We start from the raw sequence: 19,316 nt of genomic DNA, 5'->3' as shown, positions 1-19,316 counted from the left end.
TTGATGTGGACTCGGGAATTAAGGCTTAAGTTGATGCGGGTGGCCGGTAATCTTTTGGGAGGGGGGCCAAAGCCATAATTTACAAGGTTCATGTAGCATACAAAAGCCAGGGGATGAAGTTATCATTCTTGGTCCATCTTGGCAGTTAAGTCAAACAGACTGTTAGAAAGGCCAACGGAATGCCTGCCTCATTTGATTATAGCAAGGGACTTAGTTATTATTAATTTGCCTTATTATTCATGTGTGCCTGTCGCTTGTTCTTTGCCTCATCCTCTCTTTAAGCCACTTGTGTTTTTTTGTTTTTTTCTCTCTGTCCAGCCAAGTTGAGGGAATCTTGCTTCGACCCAGGAGTGGTTCTGAATGGGACCAGGCTGGGATCCGATTATAAGTTGGGCTCAACTGTCACCTTCTACTGTGAAGCAGGATACGTTTTGCAGGTAGAAACAGCAGGATGGTTGATGGTTGATTGATTGGATGTGGTGTGGGTTAGTTGATTGGTTGGTTCATTTGCTTGATGCTTTTTTAACTAGTTGGTTGGTTGGTTGGATGGTTGTGTGATTGGTAAAGTAGGTGGACAGAGCTTGCTGGTTGGTCGGTCGGTCGGTCGGTTGGTTGGTTGGTTGGTTGGTTGGTTGGTTGGTTGGTTGGTTGGTTGGTTGTATAATTGATAGAATGAGTGGACAGAGCTGGTTGGCTAGTTGGTTTGTTGAGTGGGTGAATGATTATTTGGCTCATTTTGATTGGATGGTTGGTTTGGTGGATTGGGCTTCCTACAGTAAAATGTTTTTTTTTTTTTTAATTGTTTGTTTTTTTATTACTTTTTTCATTTTGTTTTATTTAGGGCTATTCTACACTAACCTGCAGTATGGGAGATGATGGCAGACCTGGATGGAACAGGGCGTTGCCAAGTTGTCAAGGTGAAATACAAGTTAGAATAAAGAAATAATCCCTGCACACATGCCAACACTGGGTAAATATATTACATTTCAGTAATCTGTTCTTTGCATATAATTCTATGTTGCACTACTTTTTGTGTATAATTCTCCAGCCCCCTGTGGAAGTCGTTCTACAGGATCAGACGGGACTGTTTTGTCTCCAAACTTCCCCAGAAACTATACTTCTGGACAGGCCTGTGTCTACTCTATAGCTGTACCAAGAGAGTTTGGTAAGTTCATCCATACATGAATCTCAGTTCAGACATCAAAGTGCATTCAACAGTATTTTGTAGGTGAAAATAATAATTGAACAACTTATATGTGATTCCCAAAGAAACTTCAAGTGTATACACAGTGTATTGTGCTCTGTTGTGCAGGTGAAAAGACAGCAAGAACGAAATCTGTGATCACATTTTTAAAATGTCTTTTACTCAGTAAAACAAGGTGACATTAAAACTTGCCTGATTTTTTAAAATGGGGATGCTCCAGAACACCGTCAAGGACCCCTCTGGAGGGTTTAAAGCATGCTGAAAAGCTAGCAGAGATAATACAAGTGATGAAAAGACACTTCCCGGCCATTTATTTGATTCCAGGTCAGGGCTTCCTAATTGAAATGACATTTAAAAATGTGGCTGTTGTTAATCTTGCCACATTTGATTGGTGATCCTTTAGCCAGACACACTGTAAATGACATGTTATAAAGATATGGGTCGAATTTTTGTAGGATTCTTCACATTAGGTGAGGCTTTGCTTTGAGTGTGGTTATTAGAGGAAGGGGAAAGGTTGTCAAGAAGTAATGTGTAAAAAGTCACTAATTATTACCACCGCTGTTACCATTATCTTCTGGAATATTTTCAAAGTTCAACAATATTCCTAATTAATGTGACTCAAAATCTGCAGAATACAAAGTTAAGTTTTCAATTTACTCTCATGCAAATTACATTTATTCTGATATCACTGCAAACAAGATCAAGGTTATACTGAGCATGACAGGTAATTCTTGACTTTGAAAATTAGGATAACTAATCAAATAAATGATATTCATATATGAGTTTCCTTGATTTTAATAGAGAAGAATTTGTTTTTAAAAAATGCAGCTAATTTGATGTTTCATCGAACATCATGCCCATGTTGGCAGAAAATGCATTGCACTTGGAACTTGAACTTGGAAATAATTTAGCATTGTCTTTATCAGCAGATATGGTTGAAAGTGGACTATAACTACATCATTTATTGTCGACTATAAAGTTGGCAATAACTTGGGATTTTGTTGTCAAAGTGCTTTCACATGGGGGAATTGTTTGCCTCATTAGTATAGTCTTGATCTGACTATGTAAAGTGCACTAGGACAACACGGTCTCACGGGGATTCGTGAAACTGTTACGTAAATTTTTGTTTCTTTTTCGTGCGCACCAACACGATTTCGTCATGTTTTTCGTGCCGCTCACCACGAAATGTTTTTCGTGTTGCTCACAACGAAACCCGCTGTGGTAATCACAGCTGAAAGTGGTTTATACCAGCGGATTCATGACGATCTAAGCTGTCCATCGGCGTATACTGCTTGTGTGATCGCGTTTGCGGCCGCCGGCCGCCGGACATTCTTGAAATTCCTATGCAAATTGGGAAAAAAAAAAAAAAAAAAAAAAAAAAAAAAAAGGTAAGTGTACCACCGGGTTATGGTTATGGTTAGGGTTATGGTTAGGGACGATGTCATGCAAAATATAGCGTTGGATTCGCCATGGTTTTACATTAAAAATATAATACACACATTCGTTTGAAATACGTTCTGGGTGGCACGAAAAGTCCGCCGTTTAAAATACATTGGTGCGCATTTCGTGGTGAGCGGCACGAAAAACATGACGAAATCGTGTTGGTGCGCACGAAACCGAAACTAAAACTTACGTGACAGTTTCACGAATCCTCGTGAGATCGGGCTGACTAGGATGACCTATGTTTTTATTTGGTGCTACATGACTGAAATTAAATATCATTTAATTTTCAAGATTACATTTGCTTCTTTTGATCTCTGTATCACACATTGACATCAATGGTTGACTGAATATTAGAATGACTGGCTCATTGGGTGTGAGTTGAGCTTTAGCAAACAATCAGTAATTGGTGGGTATGATGTCCAATTATGCCCCGTGGTGTAATGAATAAATAGCGGCTTTCCTTGAGGCTGTTGATGGCTATGGTCTCATTATATTTGCGTTGAGGCTTTTAGTGTCAGATCTATGCAGAAATTTTGACTGCATGAAGCTAACATTTGGTTGGCCTACATATTGTGTAAGACACAAAGACAGCCTCCCCAAAACCTCCCACACAGAGGGAAAGACAGATTGTTTTGTTAAGTTGCAGTGCTGCCCAGATTTTCTAAGCAGCTTTCCTTCTTATACAAAATAGCGCGTCTGTAATTTGCAATCTTGCAGCAGTTTGAAGGTTATACAAGCTCAAGGTTGCAATAACTATGCTGATAAAACCGCTTGATGATCAGTGATGTGTGGGATCGAACTGCTGGGCTCCTTCTGAAAATGGTTGATGGTGTTTTACCAATTACATAAATAGCTGCACACTGGTTGTAGCACCAGGTGGGGGAAACCCATTGGCATGCCCCTCCCTTGGAGATGCCAAACCTCCTGTTGAATGATTGAGGACACCCGCTCAGGCAGCTCATCAGGAGGCACGGCAGCTCCACAGGGATCGATGTCCATGTTTTCCTCATCTGATGTCAAGAGGCGAAGAAGCCTTTCAAATGAACAGTGAAACATTTTCCATCATCTGATAGCAGCCCCATTGGATTGATTGAAACTTTGCTGGACATGTTAGGACCTAGATGACTACCAGATCCCCTGGGTGTAAGCAACTGCACTGCAGAGGTATTTCACTACCAATTAACCATGTGGGTAACAGTGAAGGACAATACTGCTGTGATCAATTATCCGTGCGTGCGTGTGCATGTGGCTTTGGTTGTGTGTTGGTAAATACATACATGGAGGGAGAGATTGTGTCTAAGTTTTTTTCTGCATGGAATAGTACTTTAATGAGCTGATGTGTCCTTCTGCTGGATATCTTTATGGTTTCTGTGCAGAATGTCGATACCACAGCAAGGACTGATAGAAAGTAAATCTGATTTAATGTAAATCTGCATATACGGGATTTTTTTTTTTTTTTTAATTCCTGCAGACAGGCAGAATTTTGTCATTCTTTGTGTTGGCCCAACAGCTTAGGCATCATCCCTATGTCCAACCCTGAGAGGCTAAAAGATAAAAGTAGAGGAAATTCAATTAATTTATGTTATAGAGCTAAACTACTTCATGATGATAGTTTTTGTAGCCAAACTGCCTTTCAGACATACAAGGTCAATTCAATGGCAAATGAAAATGCAATTTCTTTTCTGGCATTATTTTAACGTGAAATGTGGTTTTCGTGAAATTTGAGAGATTATCTTGTGTGAATCAGAGCAATGTTTCAGCAAAATGCAGCTGAAGCTCTGAGAAGTCTTCAGAGGGAGAAGCGGCCTTGTACAATGTGACCAGTGACCTTCTTTTAGCCGAAAATCCTTGGCAATGTTCAGATTTAATCCTTTACACCTCAGCCTTTGGGGCCAAAGATGGAGGGAGGGAGAGATGTAGAGGTGATATATGTGTGTAGTCAGAGCGAGAGAGCCTCACATAAATGTAATTTATCCTAAAGGACGCTTTTTTTCCCCATGTGCTGTGCGCCAACACTCATCTTTTCATACAACTGTACCCTCAGATTTGGATGTTAAGGCTACTAATGATTTGTTTAGCAATACGGTAATCATTCCAGAGAGAGAGAGAGAATTGTACTAGTTTGAGGAAATAAAGCGTTTCAAGCTTCTAAGGGACCGATGAACGCTACCTGCAGCTACAGCTGTACTGCAAAATTCATGGTTTAGCAGATAAATGTATGGCATTTCATTTCTGGCTACTGCAAGAACCTTTTGACCCTTCATCATACTGACTTACAACTTTAGCAAGTAATTACTGGCCCACTGCTGGCATGTTTTGCTGCTAATAGACACAGGATTGATGCTTGTGGTTTTGTGGGCAGCACTTATGACAAAGGGTGCTATAGGTTATCACATTTGTCACCTTTTTCCTGCTTGTAACACAATAGAAAAGACAGAAAAATGTCTTGCCCTGCTGACATATGTCACCAAGTGTGAGTCAGTTTCTGCCAACATTAGAAAATTCACATTAGCTGACAACACTGATCCCCTGTAACCAACTGATGGGTGTGGAGGGTGGGGGGTGGGGGGTCTGGAGCATGATGGTGATAGGTGATGTTTTGACTGTTCAGTGTGCTGATACATAATTTTGTGCCAATAGTTGGCTTCAAATGGAAGTTGACACTGTAGCTTAATAAAATTTAAATGAGGTATTCCAGGTTAATTTTATCATTGGAAGGTCAGGCACAGACAGTGGCATGGAATAATAATTTGCCACCTTTCAATTGTGGTTAACACATCTCCTTATCTGTCTTTTTTTTCTTTTTGTGCGTGTGTGTCCAGTTCTCTTTGGTCAGTTTGTGTTGTTCCAAACGTCTCTAAATGATGTGGTAGAGATCTACGATGGACCCACTCAGCAAAACACACTGCTGTCATCTCTCTCTGGGTCCCACTCTGGTAAGAACTGAATGAATAGATGAATAGACAGACACACAACCTCAGCTCTAATCATATCGACTTGATTTTCTAATTATTTTCTCTGTTTGACTCCGTCTCTCCAGGTGAATCTCTCCCTCTGAGTTCAGGAAACCAGATTACCGTAAAATTTACCACAGTTGGCCCAGACACCGCTAAGGGATTTCATTTTGTCTACCAAGGTTATTTTAAAATTTTCGTTGGTATTATTATTAGTAGTCTATTTTTGTACAAAAGGAGTCTAGCCAGCACCGTTAAAAGCGTTTTATTGGATTTTGTGGTCTTAGGATTTACAAAACTGGGTTGTATACGTCAGCAAATTTACCCACAATAGTAGTGCAGTTAGTTAAAACTCCATAAAACCGCTTGTATTTTTTGGAAATGTGTATTTAATGTGCTATACGTTTAACCTTTATGTTACCAGAAATGCCCCACTTAGTTTAAATGTGTCCTAATCAAGAGTGTCCAGGCTTTTATAGGCAGAAATGACAGCACCTTTGGCACTCCTTGTATTCCATTTTAATGGTTTTGGCCATTTCTTTTTTTCCTCAGCTGTACCTCGGACCAGCTCCACCCAGTGCAGCTCGGTCCCTGAGCCTCGCTTTGGGAAACGTCTCGGTAATGACTTTGCAGTTGGCTCCTTGGTGCAGTTCGAGTGCAACCCTGGCTACATCCTACATGGTTCCACTGCCATTCGTTGCGAGAGTGTACCGGACAACCTGGCACAGTGGAACGACACCCTGCCAACATGTGTCGGTAAATATGACTCAGGACAGACGTTTTCCCTTTTCAGAAGGCACGATTAGCATTATTCACTGTACAGTGACTCAGAACTGGAAAGAAATGTTCCCAAAAGCAAAAAGCAGACAGCTGAAATCCAGCATGCAACCTAAACCTGACAATGTCCAAGCTGTTACTCAGGGCTCCTTGGGCTCTGCATTGGGGGAAGTTGGCACATCCCACCCCCTCCTGCTTCCCTACAACTTGCAGACAAAGTGTTGTTTTAACCTCCGCTTTTTCTGTCCTTTCTCCTCTTTTCTGCTCTGTCTACTCGCTCCTCTCCCTCTCCCAGTTCCCTGCGGAGGTGCAATGACCTCTCGCCGTGGGACCATCCTGTCGCCCGGCTACCCAGAGCCATATGACAACAACCAGAACTGCGTGTGGAAGGTCTCCGTTCCAGAAGGGGCTGGAATACAGGTAGTGGCTGTCACATGCTGCTTCCTGGCTGACCTATGTATCATTGGCTTAAAAGCTGAGCAGGCAGGATCTCAGGGAAGATAAGATATTATTAGAAGGATGAATGGATGGATAGTTTCTGAGAGAGAGGCCATCCAGAGATAACTAGATAGGATCTAATCGTGAGAGATAAGGCCTGATTGCGTGTAAGCTGAACTGCTCTCACGGACAAATACAAAGGCAAAGGTGCTTCTTCCATAAAGTGAAGTCTTCTTGAAAATATTCGCCACAGCCTCATAACATTTAGTTTTTCCTCTTATTATCACAGTACATCAGATGAAGTCAACCTGTTTGTCTGTTTTACCTCTTCATTGTCATTTATATAATTTCTTTGTTTCTTTCTTGATTAATTAAAGCGCCATATATCATATGTTGGTTTGATTAATTAGTATTCAGATGTAATCAAAGCACAGCTTCAGTGCTTTTGTTCATTTATTTTTATACAGTTTATGACTACAGGGGCTGGGCACAATGTTTGACTTTTCTTTAAATTTCAAAAGACAGAAAATGCATAAAACAGGAATGGTACTGGCTGCTGACACAGTACATACAGCAATGCACTTCAAAAGAACACGCAAGGTGCTTTCAAATCAAGACAATACATAAAACATTCAGTGAATCATGCCTTGGTTATCTTACAGAATATGGCCACACAGTCGATTGTCTTTTAACCATGGTTTTAAATTAATGTCACAGTCTGAGTTTTTGGTGGCTTCTTCCATGCGTGACCTGGAAATATCTTGACTGTTCAAAAGCAGACCTCCTCTTTAAGTGTTGTACAATCCCTCTTCACCACAGACCTTCACCAAACACAATAAAGCAAGAGCTAACAAGCAAGATTTCTCTTCTTTTTCGCATCTCTCCTGTCTGTCTCTCCAGATTCAAGTGGTGAGCTTTGCCACCGAACATAACTGGGACTCTCTGGATTTTTATGATGGTGCTGACAACCACGCACCAAGACTGGGCAGCTACTCTGGTAAACATGTTTTTTACAGTATTTTTTTTATAGTCTTTCTCAAAAAGTTGCACATATCATGGGCATTCTTGCCAGCAAACATCATAGTTGGATAAATTCTGCACTGTTGAATTGTGTTGTGGCGTCTTTAATAGCAGTACTTTGAAAATTTGGTTAAATAATATGACTGAAGACTATGGTGGTTTTATTTGATGTGAGTATGCCTGAACACATTTTCTTTTTGATACATGATCCTGTTGTAAGTGCCCATCTCTTGCTGACACAACAAAGAAGTATGTTATCTTGTAAAGTGATCACAGTAAATATATCTTGACAGTTATATCAACTCAGTATGCCAAACATCGCCTGTTGTCATGGTGCTGTGAGGCATACAGGATGCTGGCCACGCGGCTCCCTGCTAAGAGTGCAATTAGAGCTAAACTGGTTGCACTCTGCGTCTTCCCAGCAGGAGCTGAGTTACACACCTGCTTGTTTATCTGTGATTCTTTTAAAAACATATGAGAAATTTCTGTTGCATAACTAATTGATCCTCTTAGAGCCTAATTCTCTACTAGGATTAGGTATTTCCTGAGCGACCTATGAGATGATCTTTCAAACACATTAATTCACATTTCTAAAAGCACCCCAAAATGTACTACTCTAAAGGTAACTCGGCTTTTCTCAACCTAAGGATATTATTTTATTTAATGTTTACCTCTATAATAAACAACAAAACAGTCACAAAGACTTTAAAAACAGATACGAATAGGATAAATAACAACCCTGCCTGCATGTCTTCTGTTGATGAATCACTATAAACACACTTAAAAGCACGAAAACAGATTTCACTGCTCTGTTTATTCAAGCGGAACTGTTTTCCTGTTTTGCCGCCTGACCTCCATCTATAGCATATAGTGTTATGTCAGTCATAAGTGTCTGGTGGCAGGCAAAATCATTTAATCCACACACCGACTCAAGCGTGCACGCTCTGTCCATTTAGTCATAATGTGATTCCTAAAACCTCACACGCAAAAAAATCTAAAGCCAAAATGTTATTCAGAAAAACACATTACTGATTATATAAGCTTAAATATTTCTCAGCATTTATTTATATTATACACAGAGTTTTTTTGTCAGTTTTTCTCTCAGACATGCAGAAGCTGCTGCGTGATGTTTCCTCTCTTATCAGAGCTTGGGGGGAAAAAAGAGAATTTGACAGAGTACAAAAAAAAGAGAGTGCTGTACATTAGTGTGCCATTAGTGTAGCTGGTAGAACGTCCACACTGACTACAATGGAAGTGGCTCGGCTCCAAAAAAATGTGTTCAGTGAGTGAAGCCTTCCTCTGGATTCACTCACTCATAGAATAATTGAAACCGCTGCCCAAAGAGGGAGTCGTCATTTTCCTGGGATTTTAATATTGCTTTTAAGGAAGCAAAGTCATCTGGGTTTCTGCTAGTGGTGCTAAATAATCAATGAGATGTCTTGACAATTTTATGCCAAACTGGATAAGAGATTACATCATGAGCAATGAAATGACAAGACGTTGATTCTGTTTCCGTATAAAAATACCATTAATAAATAAATTCATCCAGAACAATGATGAAACTTTTTTATTAGGGTTAATTGCAACTCTTAATTAATCCTGTCATACATCCCCCAAATAGCTGTTATGGCTAAATCCATGCAGTTAATTATTTAGCATCATTCATCAATTATTATTAAGGGAAAAGAATCATTTTTTTATTTTCCGTCATGATAATGAATGAGATTTTCTGTGGAATGTGAAAGCCAGCAGCAGGAGGGCTGCAGACTATTCAAAAACCTGCTAATTAATTCCCCTCACAACAGGCAACCAATAACAGCCACTGACCTAATTAAATCTTCATTCAGAGCAATGTGTCTGCACTTTGATAAGTTTTGCTGACACACCTGCCACTGAACAAAAACATGTAAATATAAAAAATAACCTAGCTTTTGTCAGCTAAGTGACATCTGGAAAATACAGAAACCCCACAAGATGCTAATGAGACCGTTGAAGCAAGCCAAGACAATGACTCTTAAATATTCCTTTACAGTGAAGTACATGATCTAATGTGTTTTTGTGTAGGGCTGTGGCAGAATTACACCGACGCACGGTGCCAGCTTTACTTCAGTTGCGCCGTACCGTTTGTGCTTTCCCTTGCCACGCTAAGTAGGTCAAGCCAACATTTGAAAAGTGGTTTCAAATAAAACGCATATCTCAAATAAAAGTAATTCCCTTCTCCCTCCTTCGAGAACACTTCGCTAACCAAAAAAAATAAAGAAAAAATAAAGTGAAAATGTAGGTTTGGGAGGCCTTTGTTGTTTCTTTTGCTGTCAGATAACTAAGATCATTGGCTTTCAAGCCTCAGTCAAAAAAAAAAAAAAAGAAAAAAAAATGTGATCGTGGTCTTCCTTTTTTCTCTCTCTCCCCCCTGTTTTCAGGCACCACTATTCCCCCTCTCCTGAATAGCACATCTAACAACCTCTATCTCAGCTTCAGCTCGGATATTAGTGTCTCAGCTGCTGGATTTCACCTGGAATATACAGGTATGTGTTTATCTTTCATACCAGCATGTGGCAAATGTAAGAAATCAAAAATAAAACAACTTTATAACACCGTTTATGTCCCATTTCCTCTCAGCCATTGGTCTGGAATCATGTCCAGAACCTCAGACTCCAAATTATGGAATTCGACAAGGAGACAGATTCATGGTGGGGGATGTTGTGCAGTTTTCATGTGAACAAGGATACTCTCTTCAGGTGAAAAAAAGAATCAACTTGTTTGTTCTTTGCTACCCTTTCATGAGTGGAACTGGAGGACAGCCATGTCACATATAGAACACCAGATAGATGCAATGAACATGTGCCCTACATGCTGTTTAATGCAAACCGGCTGCCAGCTATGGATGTGAAATCATTAAAGTCTCCTCAGCGTCTCTGATGTGCTGCCATTCATTCTTTTTTTTCCCTTTTTTTTTTGTCCCTTGGCTGCACAAACGCAGAACTATTTAAACTGAATCAAAAGGAAACCCCACTCTCGGGTGGTTTTCCCAGCACATCCTAAACACACAACTCTGGTGTGGTTTGCACAACTCCTGAATAATGTATGTCTCTGGTGTGGTCTGCCCAGTTTCTGTGCAGTATACTGTAGAGCTCCCTTTCTGGAAGTTTGCCTGCCTTGTGTTTAATATACAGACCCACAGTGTTAATATAGATGTCTTGTTATTGTGATACATGATTATTGTTGGGCAAATAAAGGAGCTCTTTTAAACCACAGTACTTAAAGCTCATCTGTGGCGAGTTCCTCACAGTTTGTGGTTGTTTTTATATTTCTAGGGCAATGCTCATATCACCTGTATGCCTGGACCTGTGAGAAGATGGAACTACCCGGTGCCACTGTGTCTTGGTAGGTGTTTTATTACATGCACACATACACATGCACATACATGTATTTAAGCCTAGATATGCTGAAAAACATGTAAAACTCCATCGCTGCAGAAATGATGCAAGCATCCTCCGTGGCCTCCTCTGACTATGGAAAATAAGCTGTTTGATCAACTCACTGTTCCGTGATGAGCTGATTATTTAGTATTCTGTGCAGAATATGATTAGGCTTTTAAACTGATGCAAAGTCTAAGTCAGGCTCCATCATAAACATGCAGAGTGTACCAAAGAATCAGTATGTGCTGAGGCAAACTAGAGGAAACAAGCTCTGGACACATTTCTACTCACACAATGCTAATTTATTTAAGGAGGGTATTTATTAAACTCTCAGAATATTAATCTTTTATTTAAAATGATGCAAAAAGTCAGGTTAAAGATACTAAAATATGCTGTCAGCAGTGTCTGTATAAAGGAGATGCATGCCTCCTGTGCTTGGTGATGTCAGCCTGTGCCTTTTGATGTGCTGCTTTCAACACTAAACTACTATTGTCTTTCTTTTTCTGTGCATGTGTGTGTGTTTGTGTATACAGCCCAGTGTGGTGGGTCTATGACAGATGTAAGTGGAGTGATTCTGAGTCCAGGTTACCCCGGCAACTACCCCAGTGGATTAGACTGCACATGGACAGTCAACTTACCTGTCGGCTTCGGTAAGAAACACTGTCAACAAGAGCAAAAAACGTGGTTCTCCTTCCAGTTGCTTGTTTCCTCTCTTTGTGTCTTTCCTTTCATGTGTATGTTTTATTTATTGAGCAGTTTATTCACTTTCTTCGTCAGTCAATGTTGGTCACTTTAATCCACCTGGTTGATGAGATCAAGCATGAGCAAGTGCTTTTCACACATGACTTGTCAGTCCTGAGCTATGCATTTTTTTTGTTTTGTTTTTTTAGGTATCCATCTCCAGTTTTTGAACTTCTCCACCGAAGCAATCCATGATTACTTAGAAATCCGTAGTGGAACGCTGGAGACGGGCTCCGTCATTGACCGATTCAGTGGTCCAGTCGTTCCCAAACCTCTGTTCAGCACCACCCACCAAACCAGCTTCTTTTTCCACAGTGACTATTCGCAAAACAAACCGGGGTTCCACATCACTTATCAAGGTAAATGTTGTTTCTACAAGTTCCCCTCCAACATATTGTTTGCAGCCATCATTCGCTAAGCAAAGAAAACAAGAGCAGCACTTGACCGTGTGCTGGTTTAAACCTGCTGCCGATGTGGAAACAGCAGGTGACTTGGTTTCCCAGGAGCGATTAACAACAAAATGATTCGCCGTGATAAAAATGTTTCTTGACTTTAGAAGCCACTTGCCAGAAAGATTACAGGGTGCGTTCAGGTCCTCAATTTGGATTAATTTCAGTGATGAGATGAGTTTTATATTTATTCTATCTGGCACTAAAATGATTTTTGAGCAGTCTCGTATTTATTGTGACAAATTGTGTAGATAGCCTAAATTTGTAACGCCTAATTCCATTAATGCGCAAATTACAGTGGCTGATGAATAATACCTTTTATCTCTTGACAGCAGCACTGCCAAAGTGTTTTAAAACAGGAAAAATGTGAATGCCGGCAGTTTCATTATTTCAGCTGCCATCCCTGCTACTAATGTTTGTCTTTCTCACTGACATGTTTTTCTTCAGTCATGCAAACCTCTGACTTTTGTAGCTTTGGCTCAGAAAAGTTAAAGTGACAGTTATGTTTAAATGGCAGACTGTCAGATTTAATTAAACGTTAACATTTTGGCAGCATCTAAAAATCAAATGCAAGCTTTTTGGTGCATGATGCCCATTTGAAAAAGTAATGTGGATCTGAAAGTTGGTAACTGTTGGTTGTTTGTCACCCAAGGTTTTTATATGAAAGTGTTTTTTTGACATTTCAGCTGCAAACTTACTTACCAAGGAACTTACTTCCTCAGTAGGAGATTGATTTTTTTCTTGAACTTTTTCGTGAACTTTCAAGACAAATTGTAATGCATGTTGGTCATGATCTTGAATTCATTTTGTGACACCGGCCAGTAAAGCCATTCTCATGTTTCCTTGCCTCTGCTGTCTGGCTGATTATTGGTTATTCAGTGTTAGAATCATTATATACAGTCTATGTGGTGTTGTCTCTTTGTAGCACAGAAACATATTACTGCTGCTGCTAGTCAAATTTGACAAATTACAGCATTAAAAATTTACAAAGCATTGTGTTTTTTTGATTAATTTGGGTTATTATCTCTCCAGCCTACCAGCTCCAGAGCTGCCCAGACCCTCGGCCATTTCGAAATGGCATCGTGATTGGCACCGACTTCAGCGTGGGGATGACGGTGTCGTTTGAATGTCTGCCTGGATATTCTCTGATTGGAGAAGCTTCACTGACGTGTTTACATGGAATCAGCAGAAACTGGAACCACCCACTACCACGATGTGAAGGTAAGTGATATGGTCATTGCTGTACCTGTTAACTGTCTCTGTTTGAATACGTGCCACAGTGTTTTACGTTATCCAAGAGGTTTCACATGCTTAGCTTGAAGTAAAATAGCCCACTGTTTTATCGCAAATGGAGGGTTTTTCCAGCAGTTGTGCGAATACTGAATATCACACTTTCTTAGACAGAAATTTATGTTGTATGTAAGAAATTCACTCACATTTAATCCCCTTGATATATGAATACTGATACCATCATGGTGGAATATTTAAATAATTCATTTTTACCTTCCACCAGTGCTGTCTGAAAGTAAACACAATATTTTTCCTTGTTATTCCTGTTGTGGTATAACAGGATGATAATTAATTTTGTGCTAAGAGCAAAGTACAGGAAGGAAAGAACAAATAGTGCAATTACAAGAAAACGCAGCTTGTAACTCGACAGACAATAACATCTGCTCTGCAATATATGGAAACAGCGGGAGAGAGAGATGCAATGAATCTGGAAATAATTAGAAAGGTGACAGGTATGTTGCTCTTATAGACATCCAAATAATTATTGAGGTGGAATTATCCATTAAATTACACTAATTTTCTGTCCTGTAATTGCATATTAACCTAACTGAAACTTTAGTTTCTCCTTTAAGTCTAGACTTTAGACACTGTTTATCCATATCATACGCTGTTTTGCTAATCCTTTATTGAGGTGCTTAGTTAAGGACCTTCATTTGGAAAACTGCATTCAGTCTTAAAGCTCTCAGCAGCGGTAACATTTTTACTCGAGGAACACCTGAGCTGCAGAGCTGAAATAAAACTGTAATGCCAATTTATTAAAGGTTTTTAGACGTTGTCCAGTGGTCATTACGTGACTGATGGAGACATTTCCTCTCTCACTCATCCAGACAATTACTAAAGCTTCACAATGGTAATACTAATTTGCTGGTAATTTATTAAGGCTAATTCTGTTAATATTCTATCTCGCAGCTCTCTGTGGTGGTAACATCACATCATTAAATGGAACCATTTACTCTCCCGGTCACCCCGAGGAATATCCAAACTTCCAGGACTGCGTGTGGAGTGTCAGAGTTCCTCCTGGACACGGGATTTATATCAACTTTACTGTACTGAGCACTGAGCCCATATATGACTACATTACTGTCTGGTAGGTGCTATATAGTTACTCAATTAGCTCATATATATATATATATATATATATATATATATATATCTGCTTTGTTCATTAACTGACATTAACTGTTCCTCCCACATTAAATGCTAATTTACTCCTCTTTTCCTTTGTTTCTGCCCCATCAGGGTTTATTTGAAAAAAGAAATGTTCTTTTTTTATTTGACTGGATAGCCGTTTAATCTCACCACACATTCTGAAGCCACACACACACATGCTTTTTCTTTCAAACAGGATGTCATGCTCTTTAACATCTTTTCAGAGCTAGCCACTAATTGGCTAAATTCCCGCAAGGGTTACTATGACTACAGACATCTCTCCTTGAATATAAAGTTAGTCTGACATAATTTCCTTCTTGTCATGGTTTACCCGTTCTTCTTTACCCAAAAGTCTCCCTCACCTTACCTCTGTTCCTCACACTGTCTCTAATGCTCGCTGGATCTTATATGTTATATACAGTACGTCTCTCTGCTCCTACCTGCCCTGCCTTGACTTCTCTCTTCATTATTCTTTCAGGGGAGCGCAGCCATTGGCAATAGCAGACATTTTGTCAATGCAGGTGTTTAAAAAGCGCTTAGATACCATGTTACATAGTTATCTGCAGGTACAAGGTGGCAGCAGAACCATAAATAGAGCGTACAGCCTATTTCTATGGTTGTCATGTTGCTGCCCCGTCTCTATGGTCCCTTCTCTATAGCCGGTTTCCTATAAATAGACAACAGGGTGCAACGTCACCTGGCACATGGACGTGCAGAGGCAGCGCTAAGCAGGGAGAACACAACAACAGCAGGGTAAGACATGGTTTGCTGCTTGTACATTCTCTTGCAAATCATGTATTTTTAGACCCACACAGAAGGACCAAATGCCTGGCTTGTCCTTTTGTTAGTCTGTCATGATGTAAGCTCTGTCAACCCTCCAGATTTCCAGGTCCATTTTCCGGCATCCAAAATTTTTATACCTATTCATAAATTTTGGCATCACAAAATACCTTTACAACATTTTCAGGCCTTTTTTTTTAAAAAAAAAATTCATGTTGGTGAAGCCATTCATCAGCTAAGTACAGAAAATGTCTTCATCCAGGCCTGCAAGTAATGATTTTCTAAATAATTACTCTTTTTTTTTTTTTTTTGATGAATGGATTTGCCTGGACCACAGTATTTTTCAAACAAGATCTAGATGACTAAATAACTTAGTTAAGGTCAAAATTGAGTAGTCAAGATCAGCTGATTCAACAATTTGGCTGTAAGGTGTCAGAAAATAGTAAAAATTAGTAATTTGTCAGAGCTCAAGATGATGTTTCCAGGTAGCGTATTTAAAAAAAATAAGAATAATAATGATATATGAGGACAAAAAGCAGCCAATTCTCAATTTTAAAAGATAAAACGTAACATTTTTTGCACTTTTGCTTCAATAAATATTTAGAGAATTTTAATTTCCTGCCTGTTTATTAATTTATCAATTAATTGCTTTCCTCATCAGAAATGCTGCTCAATGGCGCACAACCGCATTCTGTTTATCTGTTGTTTATTTTTGTTTGCTGTTCACACAAACTTGGAATTGCAGAACTCTTTTTAGTTTTTAATCACCACAAGTACAACTGCTTGTTTTCTTCAGAAATTGCTGCGCGATTTGTTGAGTTTTGTAGACGCCTGCAGTGCAGAGGTGTTGCTCCAAACTGCAGTCTCCAGCCTGTCCTCCCTGCACCAAACACCACAACACTGCTGAACCATGTGCCGCCACCACCTGCCTCCGATTCTGTGAATTCCATGAATTGGTCGCACAGCGTGTTTCTGACCCTGCTGTCTGTCGAAAAAGTGGACAAACTCACACAAAGCAAAGGCAGCAGCAGCGCAAGAACACAGTAAACACTCACAGTCTCAGTCATACAGTTATAATGCCGGCTCCCCGTGGAGAGCACAGTGTCAGTGGTAAAGGTGTGATTTTCACAGCGGTCTGCTCAGTCCAGAGCCAGCCAACCTGACAGTCACTTAGTTTGCTAATTGGTCTCATACTGGGAAGCTTACTACAGGATTTCATCGTAAGAATTATCATATACTGTTTGTCACAGGTGTTGCCGTGTGCTGTGCAACCGCATACTGTATATAGGTATAATCGACCAATAATTGTTAGTGAATGTGAGCATCAGCAGTGAAAAGAAATGAGCGAAACTTGACTCTGAACCACCCGACGTGAATCAGAGAAGGTGATGATTCCTTACGTAACCTGACAGGTATAATTAGCCTCATCCAAAAGCACTTAACAGCAGGAAATAATCATTTCATTTAACTTCATGATGATACTTTTTAATCACAGATAATGAGCCTGCTATTGGTTAGTTCCAGTGTGACAGCTGGCGGTGCTGTCATTAAAGGTGAAATATGCTCACGACAATTCACTGAGTCTGACCTGCCAGTTGACAGATAAGTTCCGTCTGCCTTCCGTGGTAATTGTGTATCTTTTCATGAATGCCAGCCCAATATTAGTGACAGCCGTGGAAGCCAAGTCCATACCAGGGTTCACATTTGTTACTCTTATGATCTGACAACAGTTCAATCAATATTTATGAACTTCAGCACCCCAAAGCAAGAATAAGAGAGCCAGAGGTCTGAATTGCGTTGTTATCAGGGGGCTGCTCTTTTGTAAGAGAATTGGAATCTAGATTTGCGAGAGTTTTTTTAATCGGAATGAGCTTTGTGACTTTGTAGTTTAGATTGTTTTGAGAAGGAAGATGGGCTCATATTCATGCACAATCTCTTTGGGCGCTGGCACTTTGTCACATAATGTTCATCTACATTCACAGTCAATGGAGCAGCTCCAGTTTTGTCTCATAAATATCGTCAAGTCTCTTCTATCTTTGTTTCCAGCCTCGGAGAAACCATTTCCTGATCACAAATAGCCATCTAGCCATCAGAGATGATGGCAATAACTCATTCAAATGATGTTTTAGGTCGACTTTTTGCTCCCATTGTTCCATAAAGAAAGATCAAGTCCATCGTTTATGGGTCTTTGGTCTGTCACGTCCTCCTTTGTAACACAAGTTTTCTGTACGTTTGTGTGTCTTTCTGTCTTTGCTACTCCACAGGGATGGTCCAGATCAGTCATCACCTCAGATCGGCCAGTTTAGTGGAAACACGGCTTTGGAGTCGGTCTACTCAACATCCAACATCATCCTCATCAAATTCCACTCAGACTTCTCTGGCGCCGGTTTCTTCGTCTTGAGTTATCACGGTACGACGGTGGCCACACTATCATCTCTATCACAAAACTTGTGATCCTATTCAAAGTTATGTTTTTTTGATGGTGTTGTGCTTCATTCTCGTTAAGCTCTACTCAAACCGACTTCCTTCTGACTCATGAAAGTTGACCTCCTACCAAAACATTTTCCTCTCTGATCCAAGTTTTAGTCACACAGTAATAATTTATTAGTAACCGTTCTGCTATTGATAGTTTTAATGTTATGCATTGACTTGGTGTTAGCAGTACTGTCAAAACATCCCCCTTTGAAGGTACTCCTCAGACTTTGCAACATTTCTAAGCTTTTATCACTCTGAATTCATCTTTAAGTGTACTGAGGCATTTTACAATAATACTATTCCTGTTACCATGTATATCCAGTCACTTTAAATGACAGCAATAAGGCTTACAAATGAGTCATAAAACAGGTAAAAGTGTCTGATGCATGATTCACTTACGTATCACTTATCAGTATGCATAGACCACTTTATTAATGTGTGTGTGTATATATATATATATATATATATATATATATATATATATATATATATATATAGAGAGAGAGAGAGAGAGAGAGAGAGAGAGAGAGAGAGCTTTTATGTGTCACATTTTGAGCAGAACAAGCAGTCAGTGTTCCATGGCTGAGCATTCTTGTCTTAAAACTGCCACGGGTTTTTTTTTTTTTATGTAACAAACCAAAGATACTAATCCTGTCAACTTGCGGGGTCGGGATTTTTGTTCTATTATTCTTCCTCAGAATTGATTTCAAGTCTGTGTGGCTGAAATACTCCAATATGACAACTACTTTTACAGTATTTGAAAGAGTCGTGACCCGGCGTGTATGAGCTGCAGAAAGTGGCAGAAGGGTGAGAGTTGGCTGGAGATAGAGCCAGGGACCTTGTAGATCTGCAAATTTGAAAGGAAGTAGTGATGTAGAGTTACATCAAAACCATTTTAAGGAAGTTTTTTTTTTCTTCTGAGAAAACAATTCAAAATATGTAACTTTGATACACAGAGATGAATGTGTAGGAGTTGGATTAATTACCAGAGAGCTGTTGTAAATGTAATGTTGTACATTTGTCCTACAAATGTAGAAATGTCACCAAATTTCTAGAAATCAAAGCTATCTATCTGATGGTGCTAATTAATTATTAAGCTCATAGACATCCTCAGTGATCAGTGTGACTCCAATGTGAGGTCATTTGAGTAAATTAATAATAGGATTTTGCCATTGTT

The 19,316-nt window shown here is 39.7% G+C and overlaps 1 protein-coding gene across 7 annotated transcripts in view; it reads left to right on the top strand.

The window, feature by feature from the left end:
• Positions 1 to 19,316, top strand: part of LOC110965912 (CUB and sushi domain-containing protein 3) — a 365,206-nt gene that overhangs the window by 299,401 nt on the left and 46,489 nt on the right. For all 7 annotated transcript variants that reach the window (XM_051955084.1, XM_051955088.1, XM_051955089.1 and 4 more), the window contains 16 exons: positions 319 to 437; positions 842 to 917; positions 1,049 to 1,165; positions 5,470 to 5,583; positions 5,688 to 5,783; positions 6,154 to 6,357; positions 6,674 to 6,798; positions 7,717 to 7,813; positions 10,257 to 10,361; positions 10,456 to 10,574; positions 11,151 to 11,220; positions 11,789 to 11,905; positions 12,146 to 12,355; positions 13,478 to 13,666; positions 14,645 to 14,822; positions 17,929 to 18,074. In XM_051955084.1, the coding sequence (XP_051811044.1) occupies positions 319 to 437; positions 842 to 917; positions 1,049 to 1,165; positions 5,470 to 5,583; positions 5,688 to 5,783; positions 6,154 to 6,357; positions 6,674 to 6,798; positions 7,717 to 7,813; positions 10,257 to 10,361; positions 10,456 to 10,574; positions 11,151 to 11,220; positions 11,789 to 11,905; positions 12,146 to 12,355; positions 13,478 to 13,666; positions 14,645 to 14,822; positions 17,929 to 18,074 (2,082 nt within the window). The remainder of the gene's footprint in view (positions 1 to 318; positions 438 to 841; positions 918 to 1,048; positions 1,166 to 5,469; positions 5,584 to 5,687; positions 5,784 to 6,153; positions 6,358 to 6,673; positions 6,799 to 7,716; positions 7,814 to 10,256; positions 10,362 to 10,455; positions 10,575 to 11,150; positions 11,221 to 11,788; positions 11,906 to 12,145; positions 12,356 to 13,477; positions 13,667 to 14,644; positions 14,823 to 17,928; positions 18,075 to 19,316) is intronic.

This window comes from Acanthochromis polyacanthus, chromosome 11, assembly GCF_021347895.1.
Source record: "Acanthochromis polyacanthus isolate Apoly-LR-REF ecotype Palm Island chromosome 11, KAUST_Apoly_ChrSc, whole genome shotgun sequence".
Taxonomy (NCBI): Eukaryota; Metazoa; Chordata; class Actinopteri; family Pomacentridae; genus Acanthochromis; species Acanthochromis polyacanthus.
Note: the sequence above shows the minus strand (reverse complement) of the source record. Positions and strands in the feature narration are given on the sequence as shown.